At 42.2% G+C, this 14172-nt stretch overlaps 1 protein-coding gene across 3 annotated transcripts; it reads right to left on the reverse strand.

Annotated features, from left to right (window-relative positions):
* Positions 1–50: 50 nt before the first annotated feature.
* Positions 51–12987, reverse strand: pfkfb4a (6-phosphofructo-2-kinase/fructose-2,6-biphosphatase 4a; the record flags this gene model as incomplete). Of its 3 annotated transcripts, none has more annotated exons than XM_084542307.1 (14): positions 51–1446; positions 3615–3679; positions 3791–3853; positions 4603–4732; positions 5403–5507; positions 5587–5733; positions 5832–6039; positions 6613–6734; positions 6827–6883; positions 6970–7044; positions 7135–7201; positions 7293–7389; positions 7530–7646; positions 12933–12987. In XM_084542307.1, 14 exons carry the CDS (start codon positions 12985–12987, stop codon positions 1387–1389), a joined length of 1368 nt encoding a protein of 455 aa, XP_084398433.1. In that variant the 3' UTR covers positions 51–1386. The 3 variants fall into 3 exon arrangements, with proteins under 3 accessions (XP_084398433.1, XP_084398432.1, XP_084398431.1); XM_084542306.1 differs by lacking the exon at positions 12933–12987 and adding an exon at positions 8582–9027; XM_084542305.1 differs by lacking the exons at positions 51–1446; positions 12933–12987 and adding exons at positions 1964–2877; positions 8582–9018.
* Between the last annotated feature and the right edge of the window lie 1185 nt (positions 12988–14172).

Raw genomic sequence — 14172 nt, forward strand, 5'->3', positions numbered from 1 at the left:
GGAAGTTGCCTGCACTCAGCACTTAGGTCACATCTTGCTTTATGCACTGTTGGTGTTATTTCAGCTGTGAGGAAGGGGAAGTGACAGAGTATGAACCGTTCTTTTTTGGAGCCGTGCGTGTCATCTAAATTATTCACGGCCTCTAGAAAAGAAAGTGGCATTGTCAAAAATTTTTATTTCATCAGCAGTGTTGTGCTTCCCTGCAGAGCGAGGTGTTGCACACAAACCTGCTATGCAAAGCTTGTAAAGGGTTTTTTAAATATCCAGACTGGCTCAAATGTTTCATTTCATCCCATGACAGTAACAAGATAGAAAGCTCCTGAAGACTCCTTGTTTGTTAGCATAAATATACACCGTGCTACCCAGCTTCACTCTTTGGTTGTATTCATGCAGCTTCCATCCACTACGGTCCACCAGTTCCTCCCAGTCCCAGTACAAAAAAAAAAAAAGCTCATCTAAAACAGCCTTCTTCTTCACCTGTCATCGGCTGGCACCTTCTGATTAGACCGCTATTCTAACAGGATCATTGTCTAGTCATCTAGTTGGAACTTTACTAAATAATCAAACCCATCATGTTTGATCAGGATTAAACAAAAGGTAAAAGAGAAGCAGATAACAAAGACTGGTTGGTTTAGAAAAATAACATCTTTATTGGAGTGGAGCTGGGACGCACACGTCGTCACCCATCAATACCAACAACTTCAAGTTGGTGTGTTGCATTGTTAATGCTCGGATCACAATAAAGTATTAAGGGCGTGACTTCATTTCACCGGCAGTCTGTGTAGAATCATCATCAGCTGAGTCAGCACATTTACATAGTGTAGCTAAAGAAAGCTTTTATTAATATTATAACCTATCTGTATAAAATTTAAGTAAAGATTTGTTCACCGTTAAAAAAAAAAAAAAAATGTCCTAGTCCACTGACTCACTCAACACAGAATAGTAAGCTTTGTTTTCTGAGCAGGTCTGTAACCTATAAATTGCACATGGTCGCTGAAGACACCTTCACGTGAAATTGCACAGTACAGTAACATGTCACACATGTAGCACGAAGATCACATGATACATTTAATGAAACCACGTGGTTAACACTTCTAACTAAACATCTTACAGTAACCTTCAGTGTTAGTTCTACTGTTGCACCATACGGACACACATGAAAAGAAGCAGAATAACACAGGAGCGTTTCGACCTCTCTGTGCACAGTTTGATTCAGCTTTAAGATGATAGAGCTCCTTAAAAAGAGACCTTAAAGGAGACGAATGTGGGGGTCACAGAGAGGTGTGTGTGGCAGCAGTGGAGGAGGAAGTGGAGGAGGCACATCACCCAGACAGTGGGGGGAGAGGAGGAGGAGGAGAGGTCCAACTTTTAACATCCACAGAGCCATCAGAGGTGAGGAGGGACGGTCTGCAGGGCGTCTTCAGCTGTACGATGGATAGTCACATTCTGGAAGGAGGAACGCAACAGCGTCAGATGTTTTGTGCAAACACACAGCAAGTACTCACTGTTGCTCTGTTTTTAGGTCAGTTTCCATGACATTAGTTTTCAGCTTTTTGAATGAGGTTGCTATTTACTCTAGTTACTGTGCTGGAAGCTTCATGTTATTCGCAAATAAGTTAGTTTAATCTGATCCATTTTTGTACGTGGTGTCATTGTATGAGTCATCTGGAACTGCTCATAGCGCAAGGCTCGTGCTATATTTTTAAAATGTCACTTTTATTTAATGATTATTTACACTTTTATACAAATATTAAACTGAGCTTTGTAGATCTCCAGGGAGACAGTAATCTGTGCATGACACAGTGAGGGTTTTGTTCAGGCTGATGAATGGCAGCAGTTTGTTATTCACCCCAGTGGAGTATTTGCATGTAAATGAATGGGGAAATCTCTGCGCCTTCATGTTTGTGCAGCAGAGTGAAGCAGGAAGGGCAGAGCACTGAATATTTGATCTGTAGATATGTACAGATGCGGAGGAAATGGCAAACCTTGTTTCATCTCCCAGTAAGAACAATACTTAGTTTATGTCTTTACTGTTAAACAGTAACGCAGCTTTCATGTCAAACTTTCTAAAATGATGCACAACAAGAGTGTGGTGAGGAATCATGAAGTGGTTGAGTGGAGTTTATTTAGAGACAGTGTACAGACATACCTTCCTCTTATGTCTGATGTGAATATACTGTTTGACAAAAAAATAACAACGTATTTGTGCACTTCAAGGATCAATATCAGACAATGTTGGACATCCTAAAAAGCTAAACAGTTCATTTTAAATGTGCAAAATAGAAGAAAATGCACAACTTCATTATGTTGTGCATTGCTGTCAAACTGAGATTAGAGCTTTTTGACACAAACCAACAAAAATATAAAGTGACAAGACACCGGTAAGAAGTTAACATGATGAGAAAAACGACCTCAACAGATCAACAAGAACATGAACTACTCGTAATCAATGCTTCAACAGAAAAGGTGCTGGAGTTTCATTGCTTCACAGTTGGACGTTCATCAGCGTCAGCAAAAAAAATAAAAATAAAAACAACAAAAAAACTTCATCTGCTTTTCATTTATTCTCCAAAAATAGGAGAACGTGCACGACCCAAAGATCTGTGACAGGATTAATAATCGGAAAATTAGAAACTGGATTCCAGTCAATTGCCACCATCAGCACATCTTAGCATATAAGTAGAGGGAAAACAGACAAGAACTGTGGCGAGAGACTCAATCAGTGATTTGGGAAGATACATTGTGCGTCTGAAGGGTTCATTGTGCGTAATGAAGGGTAAAAGAGAGAGGGGTCAGAGTGGGTTGAGGGGGACTGCCTCATTGGTGAGCTGGCACCGTTAGCAAAGCCTCCTCTGACATCCGCGACACTTCTACGTTCTGTTCGATAAAAAAAACAAAGAGGAGGAGGAATCAAAACACAAGGGACACATGAAATCCACTGTGCACACACACACACCCACACCCACACACACACCCACACACACACACACACACACAGGAGGTGAAAGAAACATGTGAGGGTTTTATCTCTGTGTCTTTATCAGCTGTGTGGTAGCAGTGTAGCTGGAGTAGAGATGAAACCACTTTTACGTTCTTGTTCATCACATGCTTATTGTTGGAAATCTGAAGATTTGTCTGCTACAAAAACTAAAAAACCCACAAACAAGCTTTATTGGTGAATGACAATCATCTGAAAGCCCCAAATGTGATTGGATGTTTTTTCAGCTGATTTTCTGAGCCTTACGTCATTCTCTATAACTCATGTACAGTACAGTACATACAATCACAACCTCATATACAGCATTTGTTGCCGTTAATGACCAGAACATGTAGAACAAACAGCAACACAGTGCATTGAGGCATATTTACTCAAAGGGTGTGAGGGTGAAAATGTGGAAGCAGTGGGAGCATTAGTCATCGTTTGTGTTCACCTATGATCCACCTGCTCTGCACTCATCATTAACACATGGCCCTCTGAATGACGAGCAGGAACAAATATAATCTGTATTATGTCTGAGCATTGCAGTGAAACGTCACAACACCATTATGTTGTGAAGCTACTGGACCAACACGTTTGTCAGTTGTACTGTGTATTTGCGTGTCATTATACCCACCTCAGGTCTCTCTCTGTGTGTATTGACCGCGTCCACGTTTAGACGGATGGACTCCACTTTGCAGCCTAAGCGTACGGACAGAAGGTTTTATTGGTTTGAGTGACAGGAGTTTGTTTATTTTTCAGCAGGTATATACAGTATTGTGTCTTATAAGCTAAACAAGAGAGCAGTCCTACCGTAGGCCACTGGCGTCAGCTTCAGCACGGTGTGCAGCGGGCACTTCAGGTACGGCAGCTCCTCTGTGTGGACAGATCATCAGCTCATGAACCCACCAAACAAACAGGAAACACCAACTACTGTTTCTATAATCTATCATTTACAGAGTCATTTTTCCATGCGAGGACCAAAGCCCACCTTGTTGTGTTCCGTTTGTCCCCCCCATAGTCCAGTGATAAATAAATGAAATAAAACACACATCCACTATTTGACATTTTCTGACAATACTCTGATTTACAACACAGACATTTGGTCACTCAGCTAGGAATGGATCATATACTGTGTGTGGACATTAATAAAAGTATGTCACGGGTTCATACTTTTCATGTCAGTGCACTGAACTTTTAAACTATTGCCCTAAATAGAACAATCTGTAAACACTTTGTGACACTTGTAGCCCAGCCCAGAAAAGGGATGTGATATCATGTTTCTGACGTGGGTGATAAATAAAGTGGTGAAATATGACTAATGTTTCCTCAGCTTCCAAACACAGTGCATCACTCGCTCTAGTGGCCAAGCTCTGACTTAAAAGACTGAAACAAAAACCCATGGATTCAGCCACTGTGCCGTCTTCAATATGAGTGAAAGGGAAACTGAGCACACATTTGAAGGACAAATCAAAATTTTTCTTTCTCTAAACTTACTTATCTACCTCTATCAACTGAATGTAGACTATTTTGGTGACATTTCCCACAATGCCTCCTATTTATGCATGTTTCTGTCCTCTGACTTGCACCCCTCAGGTTTCTTGAGGTTCAGTTTGATAACTGACCTGCAGTCTTGTCCAGGAAGTAGGCCAACAGGCAGCGCATGACAGCCTGGTGACAGATGACCAGCACGTTCTCCTGCCTCTCCAGCTCCATGATGACCGGCTCCAACCGCTGCACCAGGTCCTCATAGGACTAACAATGTTGGAAAAAGCCAAATCAGACAAATGCAAAGATTGAAAACTCTTGACATAGGAAAAAGTGAATCTGTAAATCAAAAATGGAATTTTCTTCAATACTCTGCTGATACAGTAGTAGTATAATAACCAGACTGACATTTTAGCGAATGGAAAAATCCATATATGCCGTCTAGACACCAACACCGGCTTGAACAATACAGCACTACATCAGCACTGTCCTTCTGGGCAGCCAACTAATGCCCATATCCATCTTTCTGTGTGATATTAATGGGGAGGTAATGGAACGGACGAAGAGGGACCAGTGGCCATTGAAGCTCAAAGTAAACAACCTGACCCTACATATTTGGCACACCCACAAACACACAGACACGGGGATTAATGTGAAGTCTTTGTTTGCTGTGAGCTAGACTTTAGCTAAATCTGTCTGAGAAGCTGCTCGTCCAAGCTGAGGCTCATTAGCAGAGTGTACGTGGCCAACAGCCATCTGGATAGTTTGATGGTGCGACTGTGGCTTTGTGTGTGTGTGAAATGAGACAGAGGACCGGGGACACAAAGGATACTCTGCATTCATTGAGAAATCCCACAGTTCAAACAGACAAACACTGTCCTTGAGCCCGTGACATACATACCGATGGACAACATCACATTCAAGTTCAGCCACTGACCTCTCCTTTTGGGTATCTATAGCGGTATTTGTCCTGGTCCCTTAGGGCAAACTCCAGAGGGAAGTGGTCCTGGATCTCTTCATACATCATCTCCTCACACACACCCTACAATGACGTCACATGCACAGGTTAAAAAAGAGACAGTGAAAGAGAGATGCCTTGCAGCCAAAAGAGCACTACTTACAGCATCAATCTCGTTCAGGACCTTCCATTGCTCATAGGGCACATTAAGACCCTCGGCAGTCTGGATGGTTCTCTTCATCTGACTAGTCCACACCTTCAGGTCACTAATGCTTTGCGACTGGATGAACTGGTTCAGCTTCTTTCCAAACTAAAAGACAACAAAATGTTATTTTCTTACTCATTTAAAAGCAAAAGAGAACGTCTGTTCTAAAGAACACATCTCTCGTATTGTAATGTTTGCTGTACCTCTTTGCCTCTGGGCGTGAGGCCAGAGTCTCCTCCAATTCGACCCTTGACGTTGAGCTCGCTCTCTCCATGGCGGCACAGGTAGATTGAGCGTGGAGTGATGTGGATGTTCATGAGGTAGTAGACGATCCGGCTCTGGATGTGGTCCAACACTCTGTTGACCGAGTACCGCTGCCCCACGTCCATGATTTTAATGTAGGAAAGATCCCTGAGAGGAGACGATGAAAACATTAAGACAGAAAATAAATTTGAGCACCACGTCATAAGTAGCAGTTTAGCAACTTAATAACTTGATGAAGATAATATTATGTGCTTTTGTCACTTGTATGTTTCACTGTGCAGAATAGTGTAAGTACAGGGGCTGTTTTAGCATAAATCCACTGGATGGGGAAACCCTAAATCTTAGCGTACAGGACAAGGATCGCTTTGTGACAGGTTTGCAAGCCAATCTAATCCAACACAGAGCTTACACCAGTGTGAGGCCAGTACACAAAGACTCAGAGTACATACACTGTCAGTGTGGATATGTGTTCAGCAGTTAAACATATTGAAATCAAATCAATCAAATTTGAGTGCAACAAGGACCTTTAAATGGAAAAACATTACTATTCAATTCAGGTTATTTTTATACATTTTAAAACTTTTGAACTGACAGTCAAATTCTTTAATAGAGCCATGAATACATTTAGTTCACATTAGCTTTTCACATATAGAGAGGGTAGTGACCCCAAATGAAATATGAAGCCTGGATGTCACATCTAACACACAGCTTCCATCTCACCTGTCTAGAACTTCATCCAGTGTTTCATAGGAGTTTTCATAACACTTAATCCTCTTCATGAAATCTTCTACTGCGTCTTCTGTGTTACAGTTCGTGTAGTCGGGGCTACCCAGCTTCACTTGCTGAACAGAGAAAGAGAAGAGGAGTGAGTACAGCGCAGACAGAAGTTAATTTCCCACTGAGGCAAAACAGTCCAACAAGAACAGCCACTCACCACGATGTTCTCCTGTATCACATCTGGGTCTTCACACACAGACTCCACAAAGAACACCTGAGAGAAGAGGGAATGAACACAGACTCAGAATGACTGTCAATAAAACTAGTACCTTCACAAACAACTGTGACACAACAAGTTACCTTAAAGCCATTTTGTTCTGCAAACTGGATGATGGTTTTCCTTCTCTCTCTAGTAGTGTTTGTTGCATCGAACACCTACAGTACAGAACAGATGTGGACATTTTAGCATTGTACACTATATCTTAACTGCATATAACATCTCTGCCAATTCAACATTCAACCCACCGCAACTTGGCCACTTTGCTCTGTGAGGTACTGTCGCACATCGTTCAATGCTGCTGAAGCACACTGTCTGTAAAGATCACAGATCAAAGTCATAAATGTCACATGGCTGGATGCTAATTAAATTGTTAAGGTAGTCCGATTCCTAAAGCCACCATTACCTTCTGATCTTCAAGCCCTCCTCGTTGTCCGGGCGGAAAAACTCAAAGGACTTGTAGATCTTCACAAACTCCCTCCTGTACTGTCCAACATTGAACTCTGAGGGAAAGACGGGAAACATTCAAATCACCTGTCTTTTGAAGATGACCCATTTTCCCACATCATAGCGAATTATTTCCCTCTTTCCTCTTTAGCTGACATTTCTGCTGGTGCTCACTGACAAACCCTAGAAGCCATACCTCTGGTGGGCACTCCGATCCAGTTGAGGTAGCGGGTCAGCTTCTTGGAGATGTAGGTCTTTCCTCTGGCAGGCAGGCCCACAGTCACAATCAGGGTGGGACAGTTGGTCATACATACTGGAACAAAGTGGGACAAGAAAGCCTCGGTCATGTGCTGATCACACATAATGCACGTGTACATAATATATGGATCCATCACTTTCATAATCTTCCTAACACTGACTGGGTGTGTGTGTGTGTTATCTGCTGCACAAACAAAGTTGCATCACTCTATTTGGTGCATGTCAAATAAGTAAAGAGCTGACATCTGTGGATGTGTCTGAGGACTTTTGAAACACTGCACTTTTACAACTCCAGACATCTGGAGAAAAACAACCAGTTTCCACACTGTGTGCACAGATGACGGGGTCAGAGAGCATGGCGGCTTCCCTGGATGCTGGTTTATTTGTTTTTAAAGATAATGAGAATTATGGAGTGCTTTTCACACTAAATCTGAGTGTATAACTCCGACCAAACAGACACTTACCTACACACATTTTAGTCTGAGTCAATACTGTTTTCTTTGTGAGGCCACAGCAAGGTGACGCAGGCAATAATAGTCAGCCTGACTGCAGATTAAATGCAGCGGGCCCATCCACATGGCAAATCACTCACGTGACTGCATTCATACAATTCCTGTTTACCAACACCTGGTGTTTGACTTGACACAAACAATGAGACGGACACCCCCCAGTCCTTTCTCCGCGATGAGAGCAGCCTTCATCTGCAGTGAGCATCATGTGAATCCTTACATAACCGTGGAGAGCAGATGGCAGCAGCAGCAGCAAGACATCTCGACCTGTGCTCCCCGCTTGTATGACCCCAGCAAGGTGAGCTGGCGCATCAAAACACGCATCGGGGCGGGCTAACGTCGAGTTAATTATTCATATAAAACAGCGGGTTGGCGAACAACCAACAGCAGACAATTACACATATCAGCTGATAGACACGGAAACACGCGTGGAGTGGCTACACGCCGATGCTAACAGTTATCGCCACGTCGCCATACGTACCCTTTCTTTGAGAAATGTGTTTTTCAGGGAGGCCGTTTTTACACGGCATCCAGATCTTCTTGAGAGGGTTCTGGGTGAGTTCCCGCGGGTTCATCGGTGTTTTGTCCTCCATTCTGTCTTGCGGCGAAGTGGAGGGAACCGCGGCGGGAACACGGGGGCTTTTCCCGTGATGCTGCGCTGAAGGTGACCGGTGTTTCATCCGCGCGGCTGTGCTGCTGGGATGGAGACGGTACGGTACGGCAGCGCTCGCGCTACCCTCTCTCGCTCGCTCTCTCTCCGTGCCGCGGTCACGTGCCCCGATCTGGCCACCCTGGAAACCAACCCACGGTCTGGCTCTACCGTAATGACCGCAACACGAGCGCAACGTGTTTTTGCTCGACCGTAAATGACATGCACTGTGCTCACCCCAAAAAACACAAACTAAATGCTACAGTGCATCTTTAGGCTTTTTTTGTTTGTTTGTTTTTTTACCGTACACGACAGTAAATGCTGAATTTGTTGTACTTCTGGTCACCAGATTTATCAAGGTCAAAACTGCTGGTTTTAGTCTTCACCAACGCTTGAGAAAAATATGTGACTTTTCAACTGCAAAATGCTCCACCTGTTTACTAGCAAGTTGGTAACTTTCCACGTAACTTCATAGGCAACCAGTGATTCCCTGGGTTTACCACTTTGTCATTACTCATAGTCAGTTGATCTGCTGTTTATATATATATATATATATATAATGATTAGTGCAGCTTTAATGGTAGAAAAGTATGGTAAAAATTCATATTCTTGCCCTTTTTAGGCCAATATGTACCTGTCTAAACAGCCTGCACCAGAAATACGAGTTAGGAGAGTAGGAATGGAATATAGTATTCCTAATTATGTCTTCATTTGTGTATAGTCCCCCATGACAAAAAAACTGTTGTGTTTTCATTTGAGTTCGTCATTTTTCACAGAGGGTGCAGGTCCTCTTCAATAGAGCCCGTCTTGTTTATTAACCCAGACAGACTGACAATCCAAATACTGACTCTAGAAAGGACCTTTTGTATTTTTAAGTTGAACTGGTAACTACTGTAAGTTCTCCTATACTTCTAAAAAGGGAGAGGTGTTCAATTGGTTGCAATCGACCACTAAATCCTACACAGTGGTCCTTTAAACATATTGTTCTGATGTCTCATGGGAACTCGGGAGATTAATGATAAGAAAAACTTAACGCATTTTGTTGCGTCTGTTAAGGTGGGACAAATGGCACCATGAGGATTTGTTTCAGTTCAACATATTTGATCACATACTTCCAGCATGGTTCCCCCTCTCTTGTACCTAGGTTGCGTCTGACCAGTAAGAGTAATTCCAAACACCAGTGTGAGACCACATTTTCCACATTGCTGAAGGACTCCATTATACTTAGCCTTATCTTACTTTGCTTTAATTGTTGCTTAAGGCTCGATGCTTGGCTAACTTTATCAGTTTCATAAGATTGTGCTTGCAAAATGAAATGTTAATCTCCAAAACCTGAGGTAAACTCTCAGTGCTACTGTCACTTCAAGAGTCAGACAGATGGCCATTTGTGCTCTTAAGTAAGAACTCCTGAAGCTGCAGAGCTGGACAAGAAAATGTTGTGCTTGTGTTTGGATAGAAAACCAACTTTACAGCTGCTTTGAGTATGAGTCATTTCGAGGTAAAGGGTTCTTTTTCAGCATTTCTGCAGATTTAAAAATACACAATATCCCTTTTCACAGAGGGCAAGAAAAGCAGAGGTTATTATAATATGAGTTGTGGCTGGATTCCATTTAGCTGCCTCGGTCTCACAGTCCTTCTGTTGTGTCAGCTCGCTGTCACACCATCACCTGACTAAAGCCATCGTTAATGTTATCAGTCACTGTGATGGTGGCAGTCACTAAGTGAAAAATGTTGACAATATTCACGTTAATATTACCATTAAGCAGTTTGTATGTTGGTCTGTTAGTGTTAATAGCATTTTCCTACACTTCACTTATGAGCTGACTGTGTCCATGAGATGGCAGCATTACACTCTCTCTCGTACCCTCTTCGTGTGTTGACTCAGGATTGCAAACAACCAGTATTTAAAAAACTGGCATTGCAATCCAGGATAACAGCCTAATGCTTATTTGATATACATCTAAATCAGTACAATCCAATTTTGTTGTTTGTAGGGTGGCAGAGAATTTGTTTTTGATTTCAAGAAGTGCTTTTAATGTTCTCTTCATCTCAGGTGAACAGTAACCTTTCAGTATAATACAGCCAAGTACAATATCTCCACAGTGGCTACAGACATTACCATGGAGATTAATCCACATCACACTGAGTATCAACAAAAACTCAATATTGTAGGCTTTACGGAGACCTTTGCAGAGCTGCTGTACTGGATTAAATAACAGTGTGCCACATTTTCAGGTTAGTAGGCCTATTTGTTCATCTGTTGTTATCTGTTGTACTGATTATATTAAGCTGAGAGTCAGTCTTGGTGGTGGAGCCACAGGGCCTGTGACCTAAATATTGTAAGATGGAAGTTTTCTAATTAAATAGCTTCTACACTCTGACAAATTCCCTGACTGCTGTTACACTATAATATATGTCAGGTTCGTTAGGTGCACCAAGAAATGGCACAGTAACTCCTGCTAAGGATATACTTTTAGACTTTATTTCAGCTGGGTAAAATAAAGTTTGAATAGCGTCTCGCAAACAGTGGAACATGCTGCATAATGTAAACCTTTAATTCAGTTTTATTTTCTTATATTAGGCTACTTAGATTTAATTTACTAGTCACTCAAAACAGTGGCTTTACCAATAGGAATAATTTGAATAGTCTCAAGATGCTTTATAGAAGCCAGGGACTGAAAAAAAACCCGGAACAAGCACTGAGGCAACAGTGGAAAAAACTCTCTTTTAACAGGAAGAAACCTTGAGCAGAAGCCAGCTCATATAGAGGAACTCATCTGGTCGGACGGGTTAAAGAATAAGGGAGGTGAGACAGAAGATAAGAGAGGAGGAGAAGCAAACAGATGAATTCATACATGCATCTGGGTAAAACATACATGCAGCATTTGCACATGATGCATAATACATGATGCATGGGAGATTGGTAATGGATAAAAAGGATGGGTAGCGCCATTAATCAAAGTATTAATTTTACAAAACCTTGTCAGTGATGATAGTCACTGTATTACAGGTGAGTAGGCGTGTACAAATCCTGAATATAAGATGAATCATAAGCAACATGAAGAAAATTATGCAATTTAGTTGGAATGAACACCGGACAGCATGGAAAGTCTGCCAGCAGCCTAGGCCTATAGCAGCAAACTTAGGGATGGTTCAGGGTCACCTGAGACAGCATTAATCATAAGAGTTATCAAAGGGGACAGGTTTAAGCCCGGTATCGGTAGGTTCCGACTCACATTCTACTTTTGGAAACAGAAGCCATGTTTAAGCAAAGTGCTCTATTGGTGTAATATGGTACTGAAATGTATTTTAAGAAAAGATGGAGTCATTAAGGGTCAAAGGATTTTAAATTCTGGTTTAGTTTAAACAGGACGCCAGTGAAGACAATCTAATTGGCTTGTATGTAGGTAAGTGTTTGGAATTGTCTTGGCTGGCTATCGTCCACCTGTGTGACAAGGCTGATGGACATCTCAGCTTTGTATGAAGTATGTCTCAGTCTTACATGCTGTAAACTGGAACATGAACAGGAAACAGACTGAGCTCCTCCTCCGTGCTCTCAGCAGCTGCCAGGCTCTGATTGCAGCTAGCAGCCTTTAGCCTGTACTATACAGGACAAGTCATTTCCCAATATAGAAGTCTATGGTAACATTACAGCTGGCAGTGAACCAGCATTCACCAGGCTGTGGCACAGTCTGAGCTCACCGAGCACACATCAGGGCTCAATAACATTCATCGCAGCAGCAGCACAGTGTGAACTGTACAACAAACAGCCATAAAAGCGAAACCATCAACCTCTGCAACAGCATCAGTGAGTGAAATATAGGATAATAACACCCCAATCATGAGTGGAAAGAAACCACGGAGCTCAGCCTCACTATACACGAAACCTTCATAATGCGTTTTATTATCATCATTTCCAGCAACAGTCCTAATGACATCCTCCTTACTCTTCCTCCTGTGTGACAGTAAAGCTGCTGCTGTTCCAAACCAGACTGCCTAGGCTACTATTAAAAACTAACATCAACGCCTGGTGTTGTTATGTAGGGTAAAGGTCTCGGCGACAGCGCCAACCCTCGATCGAGCGCGTCGACTCTTGTTTACGTCCTTACCGGGCTGCCCGGCACCGTCTATAACCCGGCTAAAGCTGGACCGTGTAAACTGTAAACGCCGTGGCATGTCTTACCCGCTCTGCCCTGGTTCTGTGCGGACTTGGACCGGCTGGAGCAGCCTCTCATCATGGGCGTCTGGTCTGATGGAGCGCGGTGATTCCGACAGCAGCAGCCCGCTGATCACTACGCTGATGCTCGCTGTACACACACCCACCCACCGTGCGTGTGTGGGACTTGGATACGGGAGGAAGGCTTTTGACTAAAATGGGTATAATGAGGTGGCTGCCTACCTGCCCTCTGCACCCTCCTACACCCCACCCATCCTTTTTGAACTGCTGGGAAATGTCCACACTAGTCATAACTGGGCTGGACTTCTGTTGTTTGCGCATTAAAATTTAGACTGCTGAATATGCGCTGCAAGAAACATAATACAACTACACAAGCCCTCTAACAGCTGAGCAGTGAATAAAAAACATATCCAACATCATAATCTGTAATATTTTGTTTGCTTGCGTTATAAGATATTCTTTAAATAAAACAGAGTACACAAACCATTTATCATATATTTACTGCTGAATGTTGCAACGTACTGAGGAATGTAAGTTTATTTTTTGAACCTTTTTTTTAGATGTAAGTTTCTGTAGTATTCTAGGAACAGTCAGACTGGCTGAACTTGTTTTTTTAGCCGTGCCTTTTAGAAGTAATCTGTTTACATTGACCTTTGACGCATTTAATGGTGTCATACATTTGTTTTAACGTGGATTATTTAAGAATATACATGTCTAATATATCAAACTGAAAGCAAATATTTACAAATTCATCTGCAAAAGGTGAAAATGCATACTTACTGTATGACTGTGAAACCCTTATAAGCCCGTCACTGGTGCAGACTGTTGTCTTTAAAAGTAGTTTTTCTTATGCTGAACAGAGACCATCTGTGTGCTATTAAGAAACTGATAAATTCCCAGCAAATGTGACAAAATTTCCTGAGAATTACTGCACTCATTATGGGAAGGAGGCAAGAAAAGCTACTAAATATCCCCTGTAGTACGGTCTTTAGAGAGACAGGCAGTGATGGGGACCAACAAGAGACCCACAGACCTGTTCTAGTGATGGCAACGTAAGTTTTTATACTCGTGTTTGTAATTTTATTATTTTTTTTCCTGTGTCAAAAATACCACAACAGAATCCATTAAATTAAAAGTGATATAAAAAAAAAACAAACATACAAAGAACAGATGGTGGATTTAAGTATTACGTTTATCACTGATTTCCATGAAGTCAAGTAAATTTGGTTGGTCAGACGAGGAACAA

Source organism: Chelon labrosus (genome assembly GCF_963514085.1).
Source record: "Chelon labrosus genome assembly, chromosome: 4".
Lineage (NCBI taxonomy): Eukaryota > Metazoa > Chordata > Actinopteri > Mugiliformes > Mugilidae > Chelon > Chelon labrosus.